Source organism: Strongylocentrotus purpuratus, unplaced genomic scaffold, assembly GCF_000002235.5.
Source record: "Strongylocentrotus purpuratus isolate Spur 01 unplaced genomic scaffold, Spur_5.0 spur5_scaffold_9, whole genome shotgun sequence".
NCBI classification, from domain to species: domain Eukaryota; kingdom Metazoa; phylum Echinodermata; class Echinoidea; order Camarodonta; family Strongylocentrotidae; genus Strongylocentrotus; species Strongylocentrotus purpuratus.
In genome coordinates, this window is record NW_022145615.1 from 2,464,913 (window position 1) to 2,492,190 (window position 27,278).

The following is a 27,278-nucleotide window of genomic DNA, read 5'->3' on the forward strand; positions in this document are numbered from 1 at the left end:
ATGTCATAAAAGTATTGTCTAAGGGCATACGCATCTGGCAATTTAAACTTTCGTTGAATATTTGTTTCGAATAGCGAAAAAGTGTATTACAAAAAAAAAAATCCATGATAAGGGGGTTGTTAAACGATTTAGATTAGGGGAGATTGTCTGAGTTGCGCCAAAGTCACTGAAAAGCCTTTGCCGTCAGGAGAGCAACATATTCAAGAAACAAATAAAATAGAGTGCAGCTAGATTTTTTGATATGCTGACAAGGATAGAAAGGCCTATTTTTAAAACATATTTACGAAATTGCAGACCGCATAATTATTTATTTGTAGACACAAAGTTTAAATGTACTCATGAGGGGGGGGGGTGGCAAATCTCACCACACCGCACCGTCCCACGACTCATGCCTGTGTCTATTAGAGAACGAGTTCTGAATCTAACAAACCTAAATCATATATGGTAAGTCCCTAAATTGATTACCGTTATCCCTCATATTACCGGCGATCTATAAATAGCTGAGGCCGGGAAGAGAGGGGGAAACGTACTCCCGTCGAGGGCAGCCGTGCACCGTTTCCATATACAGATAGGCAGCCGTTCACTCGAATAGGAGCTTATGTGACAGGGGTTAATCAATCAATGAGAGATGCTCTTAACTATCTAGGAGAAACACAGTCTGGGGAGAAAAATTGGAAGAAGACATAATAAATGGTGAGAAGAGAAAGAATGTGGTGTGAGGAGTAATAAGAAGGGGAGAGAAGAGAATTAAGGAGGGGGAAGGAAAGAGGGAGCTGGGAAGAAAGAAAATGAGCGATTTGGATGTAGAGGGAGCGGTAGGGGAGGAAGGTAGGGAAGAAAAACGGTAATGGAGAGAATGAGGAAGAAATAATTAAAAGACAAAAATGAGTGAGAGAGGATGAGAGAGGGGAGAAGGGGAGAAAGATAAAGGCCTACAGAGAAACTTATATATTGATAGAGAGAGAGAGAGAGAGAGAGAGAGAGAGGGAGAGAGATAGAGAGAGGGGGGGGGGGGGGGGGGGGAGAGAGATAGAGACCCAGGGGCACCGAGAGTATTTAACTTTATTTAATAAGGATAGAAATATAAAAACATATTATGGCCAATATACATCATTAATGAAAAGTGAAAAAGAATGAAAACAAGACAATGGGAACGCCCCCTCCCAGTTCTAAAACTAGATCTGAAATCCGTCTGATCCGACATAATTTCCAAACTGTTCCATGCACCAATGTCACCCATACTTTTACCAAATCAGCTGACGCGAACGGAAAACTCATCATAACTTTTCCAAAAGTCAGGTAGCTCCAAGCCCCCCTATGATTAGACTCACATCCTCTTAGTCCCAACGTTATGGTAACCGAGTATGAGGTCACCCCAGTCAAAAACGCGAAACAGTTATTCTGCAACTCGTTCTGAAAAACATGGAATCCGCTTAGCTTGGGCCAACTATACGATGTGTCTAGTGCGACCTTAATCCCATAAACGCGCAAGTTATACTGTTAAGCAGACTTCTTAGCTTTGAGGGAGGAAAACTCAATTTGTGTGATTTATATTCTTCTAATATTTCAGCAGAAGCACGGTGACAGTGCTGGGTTCGCTGTGGATATTATCTGTTACTTTGGAAATATGAATGTGATTATGTTGTGTATCGCGTTGCTGCTGCTATGTACTATGTCAAGCCATAGTTTAGCACGTGAGTATGACATTTATATGTCCTTGGGAATTATTTTCTCTCATCTGAAACAAATATGAAGCATGTTGTTAATGATTGTTTTATACCAATTGTATTTTGATTGGAGAGCGGCTATTGTCATGTTTGTTAAATTAATCTAAATGTTTTGGGTTGTTATTACTTCGAAGGCTTATTCATTACAATATATTATGAAAATGTATTTCATTCTTTTTTAAAATAATATAACCTCTGAAAACTGAACTCCGCAATCAGAGATTCATGTAATAAACCAAATGAATAATAAATCATTATTGTTAACTCATAACTGCTTTATTTGAGATTGTATTGCCATATTCTTGTGTGAATGAATAATTCACTCTACCATCTTTTTCTTTTACTATAAAATGAACAATCATGCTGTGTCAAAGTTTTTCTCAATCCTTATTTTTCAAGTTGAATAAAGTACAAAAGTGGGTCATCATAAACACGCGTAATCGTAAACTTTTCATAAACGCTACATTTATTGAAGTAAATCGTAAAGGATTGTTCAACGTTGATGGGCTATTACTTCGCATATATTTATATGTCGCGAATCTACATGACTTATGAAGTTCTTGACATACATTTGTACCTATATACAGGGAACGGATCTGTAATTTCCTACTTAATCACTTGATCTTGACACGTTTCTCCGTGCCCTTATAGACCATATCAAATAATATGAAAGATAGGTCTAACTTTTAACTATTTGAGATTAAAATGAAAGTGGTCAACTGTGCAAGATCTTCCCAAATGTGATTTATAAGGCATATTGGATATTTCAGCTAAAAATGATGAACATTTATGGCGTTGAAGAAAAAAAATTGCCGGTTATTACATGTATAAATATCTTTTCTTTTCTTTTTTCTTTTTCTCCTTTTTTTCTTTTTGTTTTACTTCCGGGAAACAATGACACAGATCTACAAATTTCATTTTGCTTAGACAATTATGTTACCAAATGTTTGCTTTAATGGTTGCAATTCGAATGCATATTGTTGAAGCCCAAACAAATATTGAATTGTATCAATAAACATTCGTAATATCTTTAATACCAGATAAATAGAGGCAATTATCACTCATTGTGCGCTCTCATGGAAACATGTACAGCAGGAATTATACAGATCGAGGAGGGGGGGGGGGCAGTGGAATAGAATGGGGGTTGATAGGGTGTAGTACATGTTGCAGTCAATCTTTGGATTAATCAGAATCTGCTATACCCTTCACATTTTTTGGACACTACACAGACTTGTGAGTCACAGCCCCGGTCTATTATAGTATGCCTTTATGCAGTGTGACACATATAGCGTGAAGGGATATTGGGCCACTCACAGTTGCAACTTCCCGAAGATTTTCGACAGAGGAAGTTGTTTGTAAGGTTTTATTGACGTTTTTCCCCCTTTAAGTCAGTTGTGTTAGGCCCTAGAATTGTTTGGCAAGAAGTCTCATAAGGGGAAGGGGTGGAGTGTATATTTGGAAGAGTTTCGAACCGAGCTAGTATTTTCTTTGCATAGTTTACAAGGTGTATTCCATTATCATGCTTGTTACCGGCGTAGGCCTTATTAGCATGTCTGTATGAGTTTAAAACATGTTTGAAATGTTCATATCCATATTTCAGCCCAAATTAAATTTTGATACTTGAGACATTCATAGGTTCAGTAACGGGAACATATACTGTATGAATATCAATATAGACCTACATAATATTGTTAACTTAATTCCTCTTTTAAAACTTAGGATTGTTATTATTTTACGAATATATACAGTAGTTTTAGACTGTTCTCCTGTGGAAACTAAGAGGATCCCCCTATAGGACCTATGCATAATAAGCACAATCAATAAACACGGGTACTGAATGGTACCAACAACCGGTATTCGATTAAATTGAGTAAATTGATAAATCTAATAAATAACTGCGCTTCCGAGTCACCCACCCACCCACTAAATGCTGAAACACACGCGCGCACGCACATTCCCAAAGCACGCACGCCTACACAATATGGAATACATGTCTGAAAGAACCGTATCGGCTTCTATGCATAAACAGGCTACTTCGTAAAGGTTGTGTAAACTCCGAGACGTGTGGTTTTGTGTCAAATTTCACACTGCACAGTTTTTTTTCTTCTGTTGAATTAATGTCTATTAGATAACTTAATTAGTCTTTCCCTTCTTCCAAAATGTAACAATTCCGAGTGCTTTACGTCATTGATTTCCTTACTTAGTCAAATTTTTAGTTTTAAAAATGAAAAGAATAAGGAAAAAAGCGCTTGTTCATTTTCACTATAATGTAAAAGTGTAACGATGTAAAGTGAATACTACAATCTACTTAACCAAATTTTGTACTTGGTGTTAAAGGTACTATGTCCCTTTTGCAGCCAACCTCAAATGCTGTAGAACTTTGCAAGAATTATGAACATGTCATGTATGTCCTATCTGTGAAATTTAAACGTTAGCAGTGTCCTCATATTCAAATTATGCAAGGAAACCCGTTTACTTGCTAGACTTCACTGTCATACACTATTGAGTGACTGACTGGCTTTTTTTCTTCTTTGGTAATAACATACATGAAAAGAGTTGTAAAGGGTACATGAGTATTTGTCTACATCAATAACCCACTTCTTGTGATGGCCAAGATTAAAGTGATTGAATCTTTGCACAGCATAAAACGTATGACCATTCGGTACAATTGTCTGAAAATCAAGACTATTACTTTTGGGCTCTATAGCCCTAAAGTCGATTTGACAACTAATAGTCGTTATTTTCCCACTTGAAGACATTTTCAAGCCCCGCCTTTTTTAGGGAAGTTCTAAATTAGTATTATCTTTCAAATGCAGTTGGAATTTAACTTTTTCATTTTTTTGGCCTGCAAATGGGACATAGTACCTTTAATGTGTGAAAATCACAAAGTACTTTTTCGTCAGTTAAAAAACAAATGCAATGGTGTATTCAGTGTTTTAACCAAATTTCCACATCGTTTTATAAATTCATCTTCACATTGTTTTCTGTGAATGTACCTGGACAGGTTCCACAGCTCCTATTTAAATCATGTCAATTAAATTTTGTCGTAAACGAAGTTGTGAGTGCGGTTTTCATTTTTTCTTCGATTCAATTCAATTCAATTTATAATTGCCAATCAATACAAAAAAGCATACATGGTAAACAAAAAGTACAGTGTACAAAGTATCACACAATTACTATTACTAACATAGATAAACACAGAAAAACACAGAATCAATTTAGAAACATGGATGAATGTCGTTAAAAGGACAAGGGAAATTGCTTAGGCTGGTAGTAGCCAGAAAAGAGATGGTCCTTATATGTGGCTGACCAAATAATCAAATATAAAAAGTCTTATGATTTAATTTAAGCTATAATAACAAGTAAAACAAATAACAATAAATGTAAAATATAATGAACTTAACAACCATTGAAATCTTTAGCCGGCATCAATATAGGTCCATCAAATTTCTTGTAATTTACTTTTAAAAGTGTTAACAAAATTTCAATTCACGTAATTCATTTTGAAAATACGATTGATACACGTGACTTATACACGTAACTTTGATGTAATTCAAAGTGCAGCGGTCATGACCTAGATCACCACTGGGTGCATGGGGGAGTGATTGTATACACTGCCTGGTTAACATGTTAACCTTCACCTAACCTCTTGTAGGACGAGTCAAAAGGACAAATCTCATTCTAAAAAAGACAATTCTAAAAGTACCCAATTGTATTTTACACACTATCCAATACGTTCAGGAAAGTACCAAAACTGGGCCAAAGTTCTTTGATAACTCCAGAACCTTGCAGTACACGTCAATACTTATTTGCTACATGATCAACTGTTTCTGATTGATTCCACATCGTTTCTTCCACAATGCAACCGCATAACCTGAACTCAACTTTATTTTTAAGTCAATATATACTTTTGTATTCATCATTTTGTATTCCCTTGTGTATAATATAAAAATCATCAACATTACGAGGACCAGTGAACAAGTTTGACATACAACAAAAATGTTTCCACATGCAAATAATCGATACATGTAAGCTAACTGACATCCTTTTCGTTTTGCCGCCTTCGGCTAGAACGTAGACCAATGATATGTAGTGACTCGTTAAAAAAAGACCAATGCATACTATAAATGCAAAGATCTGGTAATAAAGATATCACGAGTCATTTTACATTTAAACAAAATAACATTTTCTAATGTTGCCCATGGGTCGTCTAAATTTGTACGTTCGGTTCCCAATTGATTGGGTGATTTATTACGCTTAGAAAAGCAGCGTTTGTTTCAGAATTTATGAGTTAAGAAAAAAAATACACTTCATTCTTACAAAAATAAATATTGAAATGTAAAACTTATAGCCGTACATTTTCTCGTTTTAGTCGTAAACATTTGACATGTTAACCCTATTTTATGCTCACTCGGATATTATCACGTAGACAATGTCATAGCAACCTCTGTAGAAGAGGAACAAATAAAGGAAATTAATGTGGACATTTTTACGATAAAAAAAACCTGAAGTTATTCTTACGTTTTACGTTATCATGAGGAGTATGACACCATAACTCCGGCTAGATTCTGATTTTAATCATGCTCATGTTCAATAGCAATTTGTAGTGATAGAATAGAAATTAATATGGTTTTGAGTGGCATGTCGGTGTTGAAAGGGGGGGGGGGCATCTGCTTTTTACATTGCCTTTCCCCTCCCCCCTTTACCCTCCTTTACCCCCCTTTACCCCCTTTACCTCCTGTATCTCTCTCTCTCTCTCTCTCTCTCTCCCTCTCTCTGTTTTGTATTTCATTTTGGTCAGTGGATTGGAAGGGGGCGTGTCCCCCCAAAAAAAGTTACACCACCTCATATAACAAAGCGACATATGTTAGGCTTTAGGGCAGTAGGGGATGGGGCAGGGTCTAACTCTGCAAATTCGTAATTTCCATTTAATTTGCACTGTTCACTTTTGTGCCCTGTTCATAGCTATAAAGTTGAAATCATTTATGATTATAAGAAATATTACGACATCATTTTCGTTTATACCAACTACTAGAGAAAATAAAAATTGTCACTGTTTATAATAATGTGGAATAACCGCACAAAAAAAAATCATTACATTTTGATCATAGAATTCGATATATTGATTCGCAAAGCTTGTCTTTGGTTATAAATGTATCTTCAGAGACTGTTAATTCGCTCCGCTTATAAAATGTCTGTCTTAATAAACCTCACATAGGAAGTTTAATACAAGACGTTGAACTGCATGCATGTATACATGATTACATCTCTTCAAAGATCAATAAACGTAGACTCTTTGCACAGCTTGAAATCCATACAATTACCAGCCCCCTCGTCTAGCATGTCTCAAAATTGCTTGCATTTTGATTCTCTTTATTTTTATGTGAGCAAATTTGTTTGTGCGTTTAATATCCTTTTCTGAATTTACTATCAAAACGTGTATATTTCCCTTTTTCCCGGAGGTACATATAATTTCGAATTTATTTATTTGTTTATTACTCCGGAAGGTTTGTTATTCCGAAGGATTGCTACTCCAAAGGTTCGTAATTTCGAAAAAGAAAAGGGGATCATGTTTCCGAAGGTTCATGATTTCGAAAATAAAATAGAACTATATATTATTTTCTGAATAATACATTTTTGAACCGATGAAATATTTTCCTCGTTCAGAATGAATTATGAACCCTTTTTCGTTTTCGAATTTACGAACCTTTCGGAGCTATGCTTGAGCTTTAGGAAAAACGAGTATCCCCCGGTCTGATGAAGTATTGTGAACTCAAAGGAAATGATCCTATTAATCAGCTAGATTAAAGGATAAAACTGGCTTTGACTGTTAGAATATTGTCGATGGATTATGCAGTGCCCGTCCTTGTCTACTTTCCAATGTCATATCCAGCAAATAGGACGGAACTCACTTGTGCCCCTGTTCGTTGTCACCCCTCCCCCAAACCCCCCCCCCCCCCCACAACAACAACAAAAAGCCAAGTGGGACAAATGGATAATTATCTGGGATGAGTTAGTGTCTGGATGGGAAATGAAAACTGACATGTTCACATGCACAATCTCTAATCAAATATGAGTTGATCGAAGGCAAACTTTGTCTTTCGCAGGGCTGTATGCCGGGCTTATACCATACGTGTGTTGTTCAATGATCATATTACCTTGATGTTTTAAATGATATCTGTTAATGTTGTTAGAAAGGGGGCGTTATAAATGATGGTCGCTGGTTTTGCCATTTCCTCTCAGTCGATCTTGCTATTTGCACGTGACTGATTGGTACATTTTCTCGATTGTATGTAAACTCAGTATTGATTTGGTGGAAAGAAGGAGAAAAAAGGAGAGGAAGAAAAGAGGGGAACGGAGGGGATAGAGAGAGAGAGAGAGAGAGAGAGAGAGAGGAGAGGGGGGAGGGGAGAGGGGGGGGGCAGACATTCTTACATATCATGTGCGGGTTAGTAATTGAATCCAATTATCGGGGTAATATTAATTACAATGTGAAGCCCTTACAAATGCAGTATCAAGCGCTATTCAAATGTGACTGTTTTTATCAGTATTATTGTTATGACAAGGGCGATACACAGAGGTAATCGAGAGATCTTGACCTTCACAGTGAATGCAATTTGCAAACGAGGTCAATATGACACTTCCTGTATGTTTCTACGAAATTCAAACAAACAAATATCTTATTCTTACCAGGAATCGCGACCATGGAGAGTTGTCAATTTTATGAAGAAAACGGTCACGTTCAAGGTTAGGTAGAGTGTAGACCTGTGACGTCAATTTGAGCATGCTATCCTCAAACTTTAAGAACACGAGCAAATGGAGGATTGTTATTGACATGAATACTAAACTTCAGCGCCCCCACCGCCACCGGTACCGCCTACTTTCGCAAAAATCAACCTGAGGAAATTTCAATAGCTTTGTGCGTCACGTATTGAAATGTGCCAACATGACAATAACATTTTATGTTATCCGATCACGATTTCTTCTGGATATAATAATTATAATGGGGTATTGAAATTGCCTTTGAGTTGATTTCTCGAAAGTCTTTATGATCGTGTTAAACAAACAAGCAAAATATGATATGAATTCAACAAACCAATTAAAAACCAGTCAGTATCTTAATTAGTATTAAGCTTACAGGAAGTTTCAGGTGATGACTCAACAATCGAAGAGTTCGTTACCTAACAAACGAACAAGCAAACATAAAACATAAATGATCAGGCTCAACCAACAAATTAAAATCGGTCATTATTTTATTAAGCATATTAAGTGTCAAGCCCTGACTTAGGAGAAGTTTCAGGTGGTGACTCAACTATCGAACAGGTAGTCAACTGACAGCTGTACTTCTCTGATATACCATGTAATCTTTGTCAAGATCAATCGGTCATGACATGCTGGCGAGAACAATAATCTGAGTCATCATAAACTCGTTATGACTCTATAATTATCATAGTTATCGAGTTTCTCGCCTCGACTGTTAAGTGTTATGATATTAAGTGTTATGGAGCATAGTAAGATATATACTTAAGAAAAGGCTGCCAACATCATGTTTTAGAGACAACTCCCGTGCGCTATTCTGCCAATAAGTTATTTCCTTGATTCTACGTTTATTGATTCAAATTTGTCCACATGTAATATTTTCCCATAAACTTACTGCCAAGATGATACAAACTGATATGCCTGCGCCATTGCACGAATGTATCTGCCGTAAATCATACTGATTGTGGCAATAATAACAGATCATTTTACATACCAAATAAGAGTTGGTGATGTAACAGGATACTTATCTAGTAGGCGTATCTTTGGGAACCTTGTAAAGTGTTCGTTTGAGCATGGTGTGGTATTTTTTTATTCAAGTTTCTATTCTGGCAAGAAAAAATATGATTCTAGCTTCAAAGGTTTTATTTCAGAACATTATTATGAGTATTTGTGGCAAAAAATGTAATTTCTGACTAGTTGCAAACGAAAATGAATAACATCAACAGCAACATAGAGTAGCTGATATTAAAAGGGCCCTGACGTCATGATGATTAGGGGGGGGGGGGGAGGGGAGGCACAGGTTTAACCAGAGAGACGAAATATCAAATAAGAAGGCTACCGATCAAGGAGGGAATTGGAGGGGTACTTTCACTTTCTCTTCACGTTCTTTTCCCCTCTCCTTTCATCCACTCTCTCTCTTTAGAAAAAAACACACCAACAACAAAAACAACGACACACATACGAATAAAGCATATTCCAAACGGATTATAATCTATTTAGTTATAACTTTGCAGCATAATCGGTGAAATACATGTGTAAATCCACAATACAGTTAGTATTTATCTTACTCGTCTCATACCATTACGTCGATTATGGACAGGTTAAATGAAACGAAATTTTTCTAACTTTTGAACTGTTTCCTATTGCTTTGACCCTGAAATGTCACAGAAAATGTTCAGCAGACGCTCCTTGTTGATGTGGACTTCGAGACGTCAACAATGGGAGGGTTCACACAGAGTCGAATAGATCAGTATGATTGGCAAAGGAGGACAGGGAGAAATCAGATGCATGTGAACGGACCAGCGGTCGATCACTCCACTACCACTTCAACAGGTAAGACGAATGTCATCTTGGCTTCCAGGCGGTGCATTGATCATATTTTGATTATATTATTCTAACCATCATCTTTGATTTTTACTGTGTACTTGGTAATGCAATTGCATTATGGTATCATACCACTTCAAGGATATTCAGATACTACATAGTAATATCTGTGTCATTTTTTTCTCACCATCTTTGGTAATATTTGGTAGACTATGATTAAGTTTATAGTTGTTGGTACCATGTCCTGCTTCAAATCAATCGAAAAGGTAGGTGTGCTCCTGAACGCCACGTTCGAGAAAATTATTTATCTCATACTTTGTCACCACTTTTGTCCTCATTGATTCGATTTTTTGGTCAAACATTGAAATATAGAGAAAGACGTACAGCAGCTAGCTTAACGATAGATATCGGTGCATGCAATTCAAAATGAGTCAGGGCTATACATTTCAAAATTGTACAATCAAACACGACTCCTATATGCAATTCGAGTATTTATCATTTGCCAAATAGCCAAAAGAGCTGCCAATTTCGGATAGAACATGAAGAAATTTGTAGGCTGTCAGGCGGGAAACTCCAAAGAGATTCCAAATAACATCTATCTAGCCCTATAAAATCGCACTAAAAGCTACCTTATACAGCACCGTCTTTGCCAGCCTGGAAAATTCCATTTTGGACTTACAATTATGATTATTATAATGACTTTGATACATACACCAAGGACAGATATCTACTTTTCATTGATCAAGAAATGTGTTTGCGACCAAATGAAAACTATACCCCTTTGACTACCACCGGACCACTAAACGCGAGTGCAATTACCCAGGCCCAAGAACAATTACCCCGCGAGTTGATTACACTCAGGTAGTTGTCCCCGGGAGTACTTGTCCACTGAATAACTGTAAGTGGGGTAGACTAGTTTTCCTGCAGAGGATTGTAGTTATTATTCGTTGATACATTCCAAGTTGTTATAGTCTTCCTGGTAAAGTATTTCATAGATGGACACTGAGATTGTTGTATAAACTAAATAATCCACGTTTTATCTTTACCAGGACACTTTATGTTCGTCAACACGGTAAGCTGGCGAAGCGGTAGCAAGGCAGAACTCTACAGCCCCGAATTACCGGCTAGCGATTCCAACCGCTGCGTGCGGTACTACTTCTACATGACCGGAATAACACCGGGGTCACTTACCGTCAGGGTCAAGTCTGGTACCGGATATAATATGACGTCACATGTCGTAGGTCGACAGATGGGGGATAAAGGTCAAGCGTGGAATCGTGGCATGGCGAAGCTACCGCCCATTGACAAGAGCTACCAGGTAAAGTCTGTTTAATAGTAACTGTTGATAATAATAGACAGTCATGTAACTTTGAAACCTTATATTGAATTAATGTGCTTGTGATTGTAAGTAGAGGGACTCAAATGATAATCCTTGATTGGTTGATAATGATAAGTCATATTTTTAAAGAAATTACTTGACTTTAACACTAAGACATTTTGTTCTCTGTTAAGAATAATGTTGAGACTTCCTGAGTCCGACATTCATAAAAAAATCAACTTGTCAATCAACTAGTACTGATTGTATTAATTAATCTCTAATGATTATAACATGCAGACTATATGTTATTCCTCTCATGGCTGGATTTCTCTTTACTAAACTAAAAACAACGATTTGGTTAAATGCTTTTAATTATCAGATAACATTCGAAGCGACCAGTGACAACGCGATCGGAGGGGAAATCGCCATTGATGATGTTCAGATTCTCAACTCTGACTGTCCTAGCGGTAAACTTCTTTATATATTTTTTAAATATCATTTTGAACAAGAAAAAAACATTGTGCTTGCAAAGGTGTACATCTTAGTGGCACAATATAGAAAAAGCCGTTTGAATATTCAGATGTACTATTTTGTCTTTGTTACAGAAATGACGAGCTATTCACAACTTAATTGTTCGAATTTGACCCTCCGTTGAATACGTTTTGTAAATTGAATACTTCACAATGCATTTTTTTTGGCTACATCGAACAATGTAACATTCTCAAAATGAACGGATACAAATTGGTATTTGGCAATCGGAATTAGCTAAAACATAAATAAATTCGATCAAAAGGTTGTTTTTATGCTCGTAATTAACACATACAAAAAAAAATAACGTTTACAATTTTCATGCCTTTTCTACTTAATTCATATTATTCATTCTCTCTTTAAACTGAGAGACCTAATTTCTGTTTGTCGAATAAGATAATGAAAATGCTGTTATTTTTCTACTTTCAGATGAATTCCAATGTTCATTCGAGAGTCCCGACCTTTGCGGAATGATTCAAGACTCGACGGATGACGGTAACTTGGTGTACGCCAATGGAAAGACAGATAGCTTCTATACTGGACCTTCGTTTGACCACACCTTCCGAAACACTTCAGGTATAGTTCAGAGAGAGAGAGAGAGAATGAGGGGGGAGAGGGGGAGTGAGAGAGTGAGAGAGAGAGAGAGAGAGAGGGGGAGAGAGAAAGAGAGGGAAGAGAGAGAGAGAGAGAGAGAGAGAGGGGGGGGAGAAAGAGATAGAAAGAGAGAGAGAGAGAGAGAGAGAGAGAGAGGGGAGGGGAGATGAGAGGGAGGGGTCAGAGCTAGAGAGAGGATTACTGTCCCATTATTCTCTTCTCGGAAGCCCCCGGCCCCTTTTAACAAATTTCTTGATTCGTCACAAATTATTTGTGTTTATTCAAACCCGAAATTATAACAACAGTGATATATGTTCACCTAATCAATAATCAGCCGCAATTCCCGCGTTTCCAGCGTTGATTTAACAAAAAATAAGAACACTAAATCAAACAAAGGTATACCACAATTGAACGTGGAATGTATAATTAAGCAGAACAAAATCAATAAAATAAGATTCATATTTTTAAGGGGATATGCTTTTAGTTTTAATGATGTCCTCCGCCCGGCCATTGAACTTCATAAGGCGTTTTCCGAGTTGATTCCGACTTAATATATTTTGTGGTTTTATCGAAAGAATTTAAGTTGTGAAAATTCACTTCGAAATCTTTTTTTCTGAGAACTATTGATCAAATCACGAAATCTTATTTTTGAAAACTTTTGATCAAACCACGACAGGGGAAAAAGTACTCACTTATATGAACCAAAAAAAAAGGGTTACAGGATATGGATATAAGGAGTAATAAGAAGAAAAGGAAGTGAGGAAGACGTTGAGGCGTTTAAAAAGAAGAAAAAAGAAAAGGAAAGACAAACAAACGGAAAGACACAACCATAAGAATAACATTAGAATATTGGTTATCAAACTTACGCTTGATTTTAAGAGATCCACTTGATTTGTCAAAGTTCCACTTGATTTATTAAAATTACGCTTGATCATAAATCTTTATAATACGGGCCCCAGAACTGATAACATAATTTGATCCAAGACCCTCACAGTAGTAGACCAATGTCCCACTAGGCTCGCAGCCCTCTAGACCGACGAATGCAAAAAATACATAAGGGGAGACAGCAAGATGTCAGTCTCATGGCTCGACGGTCTAGTGAACCGTCAAGAAACGTTTTCAGAAGGTCACTGAGACCGACGTTATCGGTCGACGTTATCGGTCTCATGGTCTGTCGTCTACTTTGCGCCGAACTTGTCGGCAAATTATATCTGTACACTGCTCGCCATCCAGAATGATATCGTTGGGCCAAGTTCACTATAAGGATGATGACCGGCTGCACATAGGATTGCGTTAAATAGTCCATGGTTTGATGCTTGAAAAATATTAGAATTGGACAACATATCGTGTTGTGATCTGTCCCGCGTGTCACTATACATTTCGCTTATTTTGCTCTCTGTTTGCTGATGTTTGTGATAAAAATTAGCTCTTTATTCCATTCTTGATTCCTTCAGGTCATTATGTATTCATGGAGGCCACACCGCTAGGTCGCAACCAGACTGTTCGCCTGATCACCCCTACCCTAAGAGGGGTTCCCTCTGACCAGGAGGCACATTGCTTGGTGTTTTGGTATCATATGTTTGGTATGGCTGTTGACTCATTGGCTGTCTATCTCTTGGATGCCACCCAGAAGGTGTCCAGTTTGGTATCTACGGAACCTCTCTGGATCCTCAGAGGCAATAGAGGCAACCGATGGAGAGCAACGGAAGCATCGATCACCATGCGGACCGATTATAAGGTAAAGATCCACAAGGAGATAGCAAGGTGATACAGGTGAAACCGGTAGTATGCCATTGCCGAAAACCCCGGCCCAAACTCAAAATTTCTTTAGGCAATTTTTTTAGAATCGAGAACGGTATATACGAATCGTCTTCGTTCTCTAATAATTTAATGCAACGTCAGAGCTTCCGCGAAGAGTGGGAGGGGGGAAACTGAATTCAGACAAGGATTAAGAGTCGAGAACGGTACAACGATTTGTCTTCTTTCTCTAAAAATGTAATGAAACGTCAAATATAAAAAAAGACAATAAATGAACAAGTCACCAATGAAAGTACACGCCGTGAAACAGAATAACGAGAGAGAGAGAGAGAGAGAGAGAGAGTATGTGTAGCAACTTAACGTGGTATAACTGTCAAGTAACTGTACAGGTGACATGTAATTGTGCTGCTCCCCCCCCCCCATACTCAAGCTCGGAATGACTCTCTTGATGTAAAGGAAACACATATAGAGAGAAAGCCGGATTGATCCGCTTGGATCACACCAAGCCAGAGACAAAAGAGAAAACAAAAGTATTTAAAAAACAACAACTAACAAACAAACAAATAAACAAAACAGACCGCACATACAGTGACGGTCCCTTATTGATGAGAGATGAGGGGAAGGATTTAACAAAAACTAGGAGGCAACAGGACAGGTGTCGAGTTTGGGATCAGCTGAACCTTACTGGACCCTCAGAGGCACTAGAGGCAACAGGTGAAGGGGAACGGAAGTATCTATCACCATGCGGACTGATCGTTAGGTACAGATATTTCATCGGAGATAACCGAGGATAGCTGGTAGTGTCAACTATTTCCGAAAACCCTGGCTCCAACTCAACATTTACTTCTGTAAAATTTTGCCCGAATCTGCAACGCTTATCTATCATGATATGTAGTGATTACAATATAAAGATTAGCTTGTAGAGATAGTAAGGTGAGACATGTAACACCGTAAAGCAGATGGTATGAGCCTTTACAGACAACTTTAAAATATAAGGCCCCATTTCTCACCTTCGGCCTCAAATCCACACTTCTGTCGACAAAATTGTCCAACTCTGCAAGTTACAGTCAAATCCGCAGTTGTCGAACATAGCGTCACTACATACGAGGGGATAGAGAAACAAAATCAGATAGAGAAATAATTCAATGCTGACAAAGCACAAACCTTGAACGCACTTAAAGAGAGCAAAATGGTCTACCGACACCCCATCACAAAAGAGATATGAAAGGGAGGGGGGGGGGGTAGATAGATGAATGTGAATGTGAAATATGCGGGGTCTGTTTGTAATTTAAACATTCTGTCTTCTGTTCTTTTTTTTCAGATTGTCTTCCAATTTACACGAGGAGTTCGGTACGATGGCGACATTGCTATTGATGACGTCATCGTTACTTCATATGCCTGCCCTGGTGACCGTAAGTAAAACAATAACATAGGCCTAACAAAAAAAAAGATGTTGTATTGCCCTTTAAGTCCTAAAACATGGGTCGGTCGGTCGGAAATCTTTTTTTTTTTTTTAATAATTTGTTTCCCTCTCTCTTTGGGCTGATATTTCTCAGTTTTGAGTGCTTTGATATTTTTTTTCTCTAAAAAACGGTTAAAAAAAAAACTTTTTAAAAAGCCGACCGTAGATTTCAAGATTTCGGGGTCGGTCGCAAAGGGCAATAAAACATCTTTTTTTGTTAAAGGCCTAATCGATGATTATCATGGTCCTCTTTACGAAATGGAGATGGTGCACATTATGTGTACTTCCACGAATCCAATGACAGGTTAAATGATATTTGTGGAGTGCTAAGAGACTAATAATGTAGACTTGTCTTTTGTGACGTTAACATGCTACAAAATCCTAACTCTAACTCTGGCCTGTCTCCACAATGGAGTAGATAGAAATGTTACGAGAATGAACAGAGTGTTGGACCGGTGTCCTTTATGCTCTAAATTCCAGCTGTACGCCAGCTAGAAGGGAAATGACAAATCTACTTCCAAACGATCCAGCTTTACAACTATAAAAGTATCGTTTGTCATATGCATCTCGAAAGTGAGCGAGTGTTATTACCACTACGCTTTATCAATAAAATAAAAAAGATTTACTGGCATTATCTTAACTCTCTCTCTCTCTCACTCAGACGTCTATGCGAATGTATCAAGTGTATCCTGTGAATTCGAAGAGGCCGATATCTGCCACTACATACAGGATCGGTCAAAGGACACTGAAGATTGGCAGTGGGGTAACGGGCAGACCTATATCGACTTCACTGGTCCAAGTGTGGATCACACACGAGGAGACGAACTTGGTAAGAATAACTGGGTGTTGAATCTACCCATGTATTAATAATAATAATAATAAACAATATTTATAAGGCGCTTAATACTGGTGTCTCTAAGCGCACCATATTCTGACTTAACAATTATTTACCAAAACTTATAATAAACACACAACTTAAACATCTGTTCTTTATTCAATAAATCATGCATATATAATAATAAAAAATAAGATAAGAGTGAGATCAAACAAACATACATACAAGAGGTCAAACATAGGATCAAACATAGGATCGAACAAACAAAAAATAAGACGGTGTGCACCTCCTTTGACCGACTCACAACTGCAGAATATTATTTATGAATTAAAAAGGTGCGTTTTCACCAAGGACTTGAATTGGTCGAGAGAATGAATATTATGAAAGTGCGCTGGTAATTTGTTCCAAAAGATAGGGGCATTTACTGAGAAAGCTCGGTCGCCATATTTTGTAGCGGTACGAGGTCCGAGGGTTAACTGCAAGGTTGATGATGATCGAAGGGGTCTTAAAGAACTATAAGAACGTAAGGAAATCAAATCTGAAAGATATTTAGGGGCTTGGCCATGGAGAATTTTGTATGTAAGAAGAAGAACTTTGAATGTGATACGATGGTGTATGGGAAGCCAATGAAGAGAACGCAATATTGGGGTTATGTGCTCAAACTTTCTCGAGAGAGTAACAAGCCTTGCAGCAGTATTCTGAATTCTTTGAAGTGGAAGTAGGGACGATTGCGGAAGACCAGAAAAAATTGAATTACAATAATCAAGGTGGGAGGATACAAATGCATGGGTTAATTTTGCTGTTGTGGGCCGGTCAAGTAGTTTCCTAATTTTCCCAATTTTGAAGATTCCAAAAGATGCCGATTTACATACGTTTTTAATGTGCTGTTGAAAATTAAGATTTTTGTCGATTAAAACACCCAGGTCTCGAACGTATTCACTACCATTCCAAAAGTCCAGTAATTATATGGGATCGATTCTAAGGAGTGCAGGAATAGTATCAATCAAATTATTTTCATTAAAACAACTCAATTATTTTCCTATTATTTCATTTGTCCTACCCTCCCGGAGATGGGTCTACACCCCTTTCCGGGAATACTGGATAAAATGCCAATGTGGGCCCTTACGTGTCCATATTAGGTGGGGTAGTTTGTCAATCTGGGTTATTTCTTTATAGAGATATCTTTCCCCATAAGTGCTCCACGAGTAGACAAAATACTATACTACTTTGTTGGGCAAGACTTCAGAATGCCCTAATGATTGAGGCACTTTATGTTTCACCAGTCCTAACCTGAACATTTTCTGGTATATTATACTGTTGTTCAATTCTCTCGCTTCCAATTTTGACCTCCAAGACCTACTGATATGAAGCATTGATTTTCTTTCGGAGTCATTTGACTGGTGATATTTTGACGTTACCTTTGATTTCTCCGTCAAGGTTTTTACCTCTACTTCGAGAGATCCGTGGGCGGAGGTGATGACGCGCGCATCTCGTCGCCTCCGATCCAGCCGCAAAGAGCTTCATCTTGTGTCGAGTTTTGGTATCACATGTATGGAACGGACGTGAACGCGTTGATCGTTTATATCAACCGCCTGGAAGGAGACTTGGCAGACAGACCAGTTTGGAATAAGACGGGGAATCAGGGAGATAAGTGGAATCGGGCGGAGCTGATGGTCCCGGCGTCTCTTTACCCGCTTCATGTAAGTGTTGATGGTTGACTTTTAAAAAGCTGAGAAAATTATCTTATACTTGTGGGTCGCTGTCAATCTTAAGATCTAAAGTCCTTTAATCGTTCTCCCTACCAGCACACCAAAACAAAAGGGTTACATATCGTCTGCTGAGAGCCAGTAGGGTATGGACTCCCATCCTCTGAAAGAGATTGGATGATCTTCTTGGCTCTCAACAGATGACAGTAATTATACCACTGTTATATAAATATGATACTTCGACACCACCTAGTTGTTACAGGTAACATCATTAATGGGGTTCTAGGACACCTAACCCCTCAATAACCACCCACCGGATAACCACTCCTAGAATAACCACCCTCTAGGACAATTATCCCCTAGGACAGCTACCCCTAGGGCAACCATCCTCAAGGACGACTACCCCTGAAAAACTTACCCTTTAGGATGATTCACTTCCCCAGCTAACTACCCTCTAGTACAACCAACCAAAGGACTACCCCCAGACAACTCCCCCAGACAACTACCCTCTAGGACAATTACCCCCGATTGATAAATACCCTAAGTGGTTATTGTACGTCCGGGGGTGGTCGGGTGGTAGTTGCCCTAGAGGGTAGCTGTCCTAGGTGTAGTTGTCCTAGAGAGTGAATATCCTAGGGGTGGTTATCCGGGGGTCATTGGCCATGAGGTAGGTGTCCGGATACGCATTAATTGAAAGCTCTCTACGTGAATATGAAAGAACTTCTGTTTTTCATAAAACATGTATGTTCCTTTCTTGTCTTTTAGCTTGTGTTCCATGCCGTAGGTGGTACTCAGTTTCGAGACAATATAGCCATCGATGATATCAGACTTTTTGAGAGCGCTGAATGCCCAGAAGGTAAGCGTTTATCTTGATATCTAACATATAGGTTTATACTTGTCTAAGTTGCTCATGTGTTTCTATAATTGAGATTGACGCAACACATTAATTAACGTCTTTTCAACATTTGTTTCAAACATTCCGTTATAATTCAAGAACTTTAAAGATGGCACATTTTCAATGTGGCTCCGTGTAAGGCGGCCTTACGCCAAAAAATCAATCGGGTTAAACAGAACGTCATATCTTTTATCAAGACAATCTCCATTTCTACTTTAAATTGAAAATATCTCCTAATGTTTCTCTTTCAGTGTCCTCAGAGACGCCTATGGACGAGCCTATCCCTCCTCTAGTACGAAGGGTGGAATGTACGTTTGAACATGGGTTGTGTAACCTGACCCAGGAGACCAACGATGTCTTTGATTGGACGCTCGGACACGGACCAGACACCACTCAGGATACAGATAACACCATGGTCGATCACACGTATGCAAATACAACAGGTGAATGTCTTCAAAGTTCTTCTTGAAATCATTCATTAAACATCTATCTGGATATAAAAATATAAAAGTACTTTTTGAATTCGTATTTCCTGATTGCTAAGACGGCAGTGTCGTGGTCGAGTGGTTTACGTCGCTTGACTGGAGACGCGAAGGTCGGGGGTTCGAATCCCGACACGGCACTGATATCCTTTGGCAAGATATTAACCTACACTTGCTACTCTCCACCCAGGTTTTAAAATGGGTACCCGGTAGGATGCGACCGTCATTGCTGGTCAAACAGTTTTTGAGCGTCAAGTCACGCCTGGCTGGAATGCTCCCCAGGGAGTGGAGATTGTGCACACATTGTGTGCGGGCAAGCATTGAATCCATATAATAGTAATAGTGTATCTGTAAATCGCTTAGAGACGTCCGAGGTGTATTAAGCGCTATATAAAAGCTGAATATTGTTATTATCATCTATCTGGAAAATAACAATATAGAGGTTCTGTTGGTATTCGTATTTCCTGATTGCTAAGACGGCATTGATATCATTGTAGGTAAGATCCTACCCCAAGGAAATAGCATTGAAGATTAGTGCCTTACCAAAGGGTACTAATCCATCGATGGGCCTTCGAAACCTGGGACCTCGGAATGGCGAACGCCGTGTTTATAGTCTTGCAACAGAAGTAAGGAAAACTTGTAAATGAGTGGTGCCCAGTTTGATTAAGTTTAATTCCCCTTTTTCCAACCAATAGGAACGTACGCATTCATCGATACATCGCAGCGTTTCTTGAGGACTAACGACAAGGCTCGCCTCAAATCGCCCCTCATCGCTCCATCGCCGTATCCACGTTGCTTCACGTTCTATTACTTCATGGCGTCGACATATGCCGACTTCCTTAATGTGTACATAGTGTCGTATGGCGGAACTGAATCCTTTGACCCGCAGTTTGTGATCTACGGCAGACAGGAAGCAAAATGGTTGAAAGCCATGGTGACCATTGAACCGTCCATGACTACAACCATTTACGTAGGTATTTAAAGAACAAAATGGTTCTTCTCCATTTTATAGTAGTACTTACGCCACTCTCAATTCATTTTTGAAATTTCTTCTTCTTTCTTTTTTCCATCTCTCACTTTTATAAGATTGTCTCATCGTAATCTACTGAAGATCGTAACTTACTGAAACTATCAACGCATGTACATCAACATAATTATAAATCGCTGTTTCTCCTCAGTTGCTTTTTTGTCCATTGATGTTTGAGAAACATAATGATGAAAACGAGTTCATTAAGCCGAGTTAGTCTGTCGATAGCAAGTGCTGAAAGTTTAATGTCGTGTGAAGTGTAGAACGTTATTGATTCTTCGAAAATGTGCATTCTAGTGAAAGTTTTCTTACTCAAAGACTAAAGGGAGCCAATCACCCACCTTGTTTCTCCGGACTTCCCTAACAAAGCAAATTCTATTAAGTATATAGAAAGCTCAATTTCCCAACGAAATAAAAAATACTCTTTTTTGAAACAATCAACGTCCAACTCGTTAATCGTTATTATCAGTGTGCCGCTGTAAATGCATGACAATAATTTTCCTTTTATTTTATTTGTTGGTGGATACATACTTAGGTGATGATTGAAGGCGTCATAGGACCAAGAACAAGCCGAGGAGATATCGCCATTGATGACGTCAGGTTAGAAAACAATGGATGCAATGTACCAGGTAAGGCAACATGGTTCTACGACGCCCTCTGCGCCTGCTCTACAAATGTTAGATTCCCTCACAGAGGACACTACTTCATAGATCACAATAAGTGGTTTCCCTTTAAAGCCCCACTGTCCTACTTGTAGCTACTTGCTCCCTCTATTTAGAAAACTTCACCAATCAGTGCCTGTTGGTCCCCCATGATCCTCTATTTCTTATGTTATTTGAGAGCTGAGTTGATGAGATAGCCACCTGTCAGTGACCTCGCTGTGTGGTCTAATCCCTCCTAGCCACACTGGTGTTGATAAGCTTTATGATTATAGATTACGCTTCAGTGATTAACCACATGATGTCGTCAGGGTTGGTCTTGTTAAGAATTTCATTGTGCTAATGGAACTCGTAAATTCTTAGATAATTATAATGGCACGATGGATAAGAAAGATATCTGCAAAATACTTTATCTAAAGCCCTATTAGACGACCTTTGAGACAGGTTAGAATCGTAGTGATGATAACCTCATTTGTTTAAATATTCAAGTGTTTTAACTTCTTTCAGTTCGACTGTAATTGTGCATAGATCACAGTGAATTTAAACCATTTTGATGCATGGGTAAGATTACAGGAGAAAAGGCATTTTGGCAGTGTTCAATGGCTGAAGCAATACTATGTTTACGCTTAAATATCGCCGCTGCCAGTTTAATCTAAGAAGAAATTAACTTGTAATATCTGATTAAATCATTCGTCTGAAGATTGCCGTTTTTAATCATTCAAACAATATAGAAACGAAAAATCCAAGTCTACCACTGTCAGCAAACTGTGACTTTGAATTTGATCGCGGCTGCGACTACATTCAGGCGAAGACTGATGATTTCGATTGGGTTCGACATCGTGGAAGAACAGACACAGCGGACACTGGACCTCTAGTCGACCACACCAAGGGGACAGCAGAAGGTATGCACTCGTTTATCCAGAAATTGATAACAAATATTAGGTGGCTAAAAATTGTTTGGAGGAAAGGGGATGCTGACATTACCTGGTCATTCCTGCACTCCTTGATTGTAATTGACAGAACCCAATATAAATTGATTGGTTATAGAGTTATTCATAGTTGGCTAATGTATAAATTCTGTTCTAGCTTCGCATAGTCACTATTAAGAAAAAGGAAACAAATTATGAGTTACATAATTATTGGCCTTTTTTCGTTGATAACATTGTCAAGGGTTCAGTCTTACAAGAGATTCTATCTTTTTCTTCATCACAGGGTTTTATTTCTACGCCGAGGCATCGCAGCCTCAGAGGCCCGGTAACCGAGCCGCCTTCCTTACCCCACCCATCGTCGGAAACAGCCAACCCATGTGCCTCAGGTTCTTCTACCACATGAATGGCGTCGACACGGGGTCACTCAGGGTATCCATGGTGCTTCCGGGTCATCAGACAGGGTCAACAGGATTGGAGATTCTAAGGCTTTATGGTCAGAAGATGACGTCATGGTTACCTGCCAATATCGATGTTATTGAGGTTGACGGACCTCTGCAGGTGTGCATTTAAAGTTTTGTATGATATCATTCTTTTGGGGGGGCCGAAAGAGCTTTAGCCTTCCCAGAGTCGGTGTACACCCTACCTCAATTTGAAGGCCTACAAAATATAATAAGAAGTACTTCTAAATTTAACTGAGTCCACGGTGCGCATGGCTGCCCAGTAACCATTCGGAACTATTCCACCCCTTCTTGATACACCGCAGGAGAGAGCATCTTTTTATATTCTAATATTGGAATCATGACATTCACGTTGAAGGAGAAGCACTTGATAAAAATTGTATAGAGAATATTTGTTTCAACGTTTGTTTGACATAAATTAGGGGATCAATCTGAGTTTTTACCTAGTAATTGATATAAATTCTTTAACATCAAACGCGATACTTCTAACTTATTCTTCCTTCAGATAAAATTTGAGGCTGTAATCGGTAAATCATTCCGCAGCGATATCGCTGTCGACGACATCACTTTCCTGCGTCGACCGTGTGGCGGACTACCGAGCGAGTCCCTGTGCGACTTCGAGAAGGGTCTACATGATTGTAACTACCAGGAGAGTGGCGGACCTTCCATCTATTTCCAGTGGTCATGGTATGATTCTACGACGCCCTCTGTGCCTGCCCTACAAATGTTAGATTCTCTCACAGAGGACGGTACAAGAGGTGAGAACGGAAATTTTGAGAACGCTGGCTTAAATATATACCGGCAGGCTAATTCCTTTTGTATAGAGAGACTTCAAATTATACATGGCTGGCAAATGTCGCCTGCTTTGATAAACGAAAAGTATATTGCAAATTCGAATTGTAGAAATAATAAATTCACATGAAAATGGTTTCAACTCAGGAATTTGTTTACTTAAAATGATATTTTTTTCTGTATTTGTTTTTCTTTCCATGAGTGTTAGAAATGAATTATTTATTTGTTAGTTTTCTGCTAACTCAACAGCTCAACAATACTTGTATCTTGAAAAGCCAATTTTATTTTATTTATGTTATTATGTAAATTACCTTGAAAAACAATATTACAGATGTAGATGACCACTAGAAAAGATCCCTGTTCGTCGAAAGTCAAAATGTTTGGAAGGATCAAGTAATGTTTAGAATAGCCTTCATACACTACATCTTAACAAACTTTTTCCGATAAAATATTACCTATTGCTACTTCTGACATTCACAGAAACAGAGGTAAGATAGGTGACAGGTTTAATTTGAGAAAGTAGGTAAATATTCGCCCCGTTTCTTCAGATCATCTCCGTTTCATTCTCATATATATTTATTTTACATCCTTAAAACCACTAATTTAATCCTCTGGCATTCCCAGATTCTTTCTTGTTCCTCATCGTTGGAGAGAAGCCGCTATCTTCTGGCTCGACATCAAACATATCGAGCCCGTTTCTTAATGGCGTGTCCTTCCTCGGTCACTGTATTGCTTTCAACTACGCGGTGATCGGAAGCGGGGAACTCCAGCTATCGGTATTTGTAGAAGGCGAGAACGGATCGACAACCCTCTTGCGAGAACTCGATATATCGGGAAAATGGAAAAGAGCTACGATACCGCTGAGAGTTGATGATTCTTATAACCCTTTTAAAGTAAGTCTCATCTTAAATACATAATTTTCTACCTAGGGTACACTGATATGAATTAGATCATAAATTGGAATTGGATCATTGGATCATAATTTTTTATAAAACATATTATATCTCGTAACTGAATTTACAAAAATAAGAAATATGTTGAATCCAAGATTACTGGGAAGGGAATAGTGCGGGGGAATAGGGCGAAGGCTTCCCTGTGTCCATTTAGTTTTACCATCGATACGTAAAAATGTATTGTATAACATAATTTAGATTATAAAGAATGTGGAATTCAAGTGTCTGGATAAATATTGTGCAAGGTTATGGGAACTGAAAGAAGCAGAGAACTAAGAAAATTAAAGATAATGGGGAAAATAAATCAGCTGGTGAAAAGCATTATCTTATTCCAGGATCATAAAAGTTCGTATGAATTCTAAATTCATTTTTTGTTTTTTCAATCTCCCTTTTTCACGTTTCCTCTTTTTTCCACAGATAACTTTTATGGCTCAACTCAATAATAAAGTAGACACCGATATAGAAGCGATTGCCTTAGATGATATTGCAATTACGGTAGGCGTATGTAAAACAGGTAAATATATATTTTATAACATTACGGCTGTAGATATGTGCAAATATATGTTTTCAAGTGTTAAAAGATAGTGGCAAAGTTTCAATCTATGTCCATGTATATATATATAAGTTTGTAAATCAAGAATTTTGTCAGCTTTAATTTTTATTTCACTTCAGAACGATGTGCATGTGCATTAACCAAATGAATGCAAACAGCCATGTACATGTAGAACTATGGTAACACTGAGCATTTTTGTTTACAAATGTACTATTTCTTGTTTGGGTTTCCATCTGTCTTTGTAATATAGCTTCTTTCACTACCATATAATTAGAACTGTGCAAGTTTGCTCTATTCCATTTGTAACTTTAGATAGTCGCTTTAAAATTGTTGGTGACACGAAATTGTTTAATGTGTGTAGCGAACGATGGAGGGCGTGATATTGTTGAACAAGTGCTTACGCGCCACAGGTAGGTCCGTCTGATCCTTCACGTGTACAATATGATCATGGAATTCCAAATTTCTATATTAACACGGCTAACATAAATTATGTATTGTAATCTTTTTTCATCTGCAGGTAATATTTTACAAATCGAGGGCAAGCATATACCCGTGCTCGCCTTAGCGCTTCTTCTTGTCATCTCTGTCCTCGCCCTGATCATCGTCTGTTTCCTATGGATACGAAGACGGCATCGATCGCCGTTTCCTGTCATGTTCCTCCAACGACGTCAGAGCGATGAACACCCGATCACGATGTCCCTAGCCAACAACGAGTCGACTTTAGACACGACATGTACGAGTATAGATGAATATAGATCATGATAATGACTCGGTCACTCGATCGGGCTGTGCTCGTGATAATACCCCGTTTTTTATGATATGATTTTTTTTAATGAAAAGAAAACTATTGTAGATAATAAAAATAATTGGAGAGGATAAATGTATTGTGAATGATTTAATTTTTGTAGATAAAAGATCGTATATTAGATGATGTGAGAACATTTGAACTAGTTATACCGAGATTCTTTTCCAGGCTAGTAAAGTTTGATAAAGCAGTTACATTATCACTACCAATAATGCGTAAACATATTTTGCTCACGTACTATGCTCGTTTGCAAAACTTAGAAAATAAAAGTTTGATATTTTGGCAAAAAGCATCAGCCGCCCTCCCCTTCTAATTGCGGACATCACTTGTTGTATCAGCCTGTTTGGCCTTTTCAGTAAAATGTCGTCGAGAGTTTTATAAGCGCAATATTGCTCCCAAATCCAATGACCGGGAAGACAATAATATACACAATAGAACTCTTTGATCATTTACTTCTAATTTTAAAAAGTTTTTTTTATAGAAATATTACTTACTTTATTTACTTACTTATTTTAAACTATTCATTACTGAAGAAAGATCTTTTAAGTCCCCAAAACGCTTTCATCTTGGGCAAATAAAAGACCCTCTAAATTTCTATCTATGTTATATGGGGACCTTGCTCTTACAAGCCCAGCTTTTCTAAGGTCTCCACTTTCTCTCATTTGGATTATATATCGACTTAGAAATGCACTTAAATTGTTTTTTCTAATGCTGTTTTTTGTTCTATTATAATATGTAAAAATGTTGTGAAAGAAAGAAATAAAATGAACCTTGAACCTTATTCCCAATACATTATTTTCTTAAAACATACATCACCTGCTTCCCGATGTGATAGCGTAGGAGAATAGTTTAATTAGAACATTTCATCCAAAGCCTGGTATCCACCTGTCTTTGAATTTGTGCGCTATTTTCTTCTATTCCTCCTTGCCTGTGGAATTCCCTCCCATCATCTATTCGCGAAATTGACAACCTTGACCACTTCAAAGCTTCACTCAAAACTCACATCTTCCTTCAGACATTTAAATGCTAACTTTATTGGAGGAGCTCGCGCCTTGATTTTTTTTTAAACCAGATATTATGGCGCCATACAAATGCTGTGAATCATCATCATCATCATGCGGGTGTTGTCGTCCAGTGTGTGTTACCGGACTAACGATTAACTACATGTAACTCACCCTGGTTCGAAATCCAGCCAAGGCAATCTTGCAACATTT

The 27,278-nt window shown here is 38.2% G+C and overlaps 1 protein-coding gene across 1 annotated transcript; it reads left to right on the forward strand.

Moving 5' to 3' along the window:
• The first annotated feature begins 1,046 nt into the window (after positions 1–1,046).
• On the forward strand, positions 1,047–26,559 carry LOC100892904 (MAM and LDL-receptor class A domain-containing protein 1). The gene is made up of 19 exons (XM_030976960.1): positions 1,047–1,694; positions 10,155–10,319; positions 11,360–11,628; positions 12,008–12,095; positions 12,586–12,732; positions 14,205–14,488; positions 15,830–15,920; positions 16,632–16,799; positions 18,243–18,505; positions 19,277–19,367; positions 19,658–19,849; positions 20,584–20,858; positions 21,451–21,544; positions 22,306–22,476; positions 22,787–23,061; positions 23,467–23,719; positions 24,378–24,646; positions 25,124–25,220; positions 25,777–26,559. Exons 1-19 carry the CDS (start codon positions 1,628–1,630, stop codon positions 26,019–26,021), a joined length of 3,504 nt encoding a protein of 1,167 aa, XP_030832820.1. The 5' UTR covers positions 1,047–1,627; the 3' UTR covers positions 26,022–26,559.
• Positions 26,560–27,278: the final 719 nt, after the last annotated feature.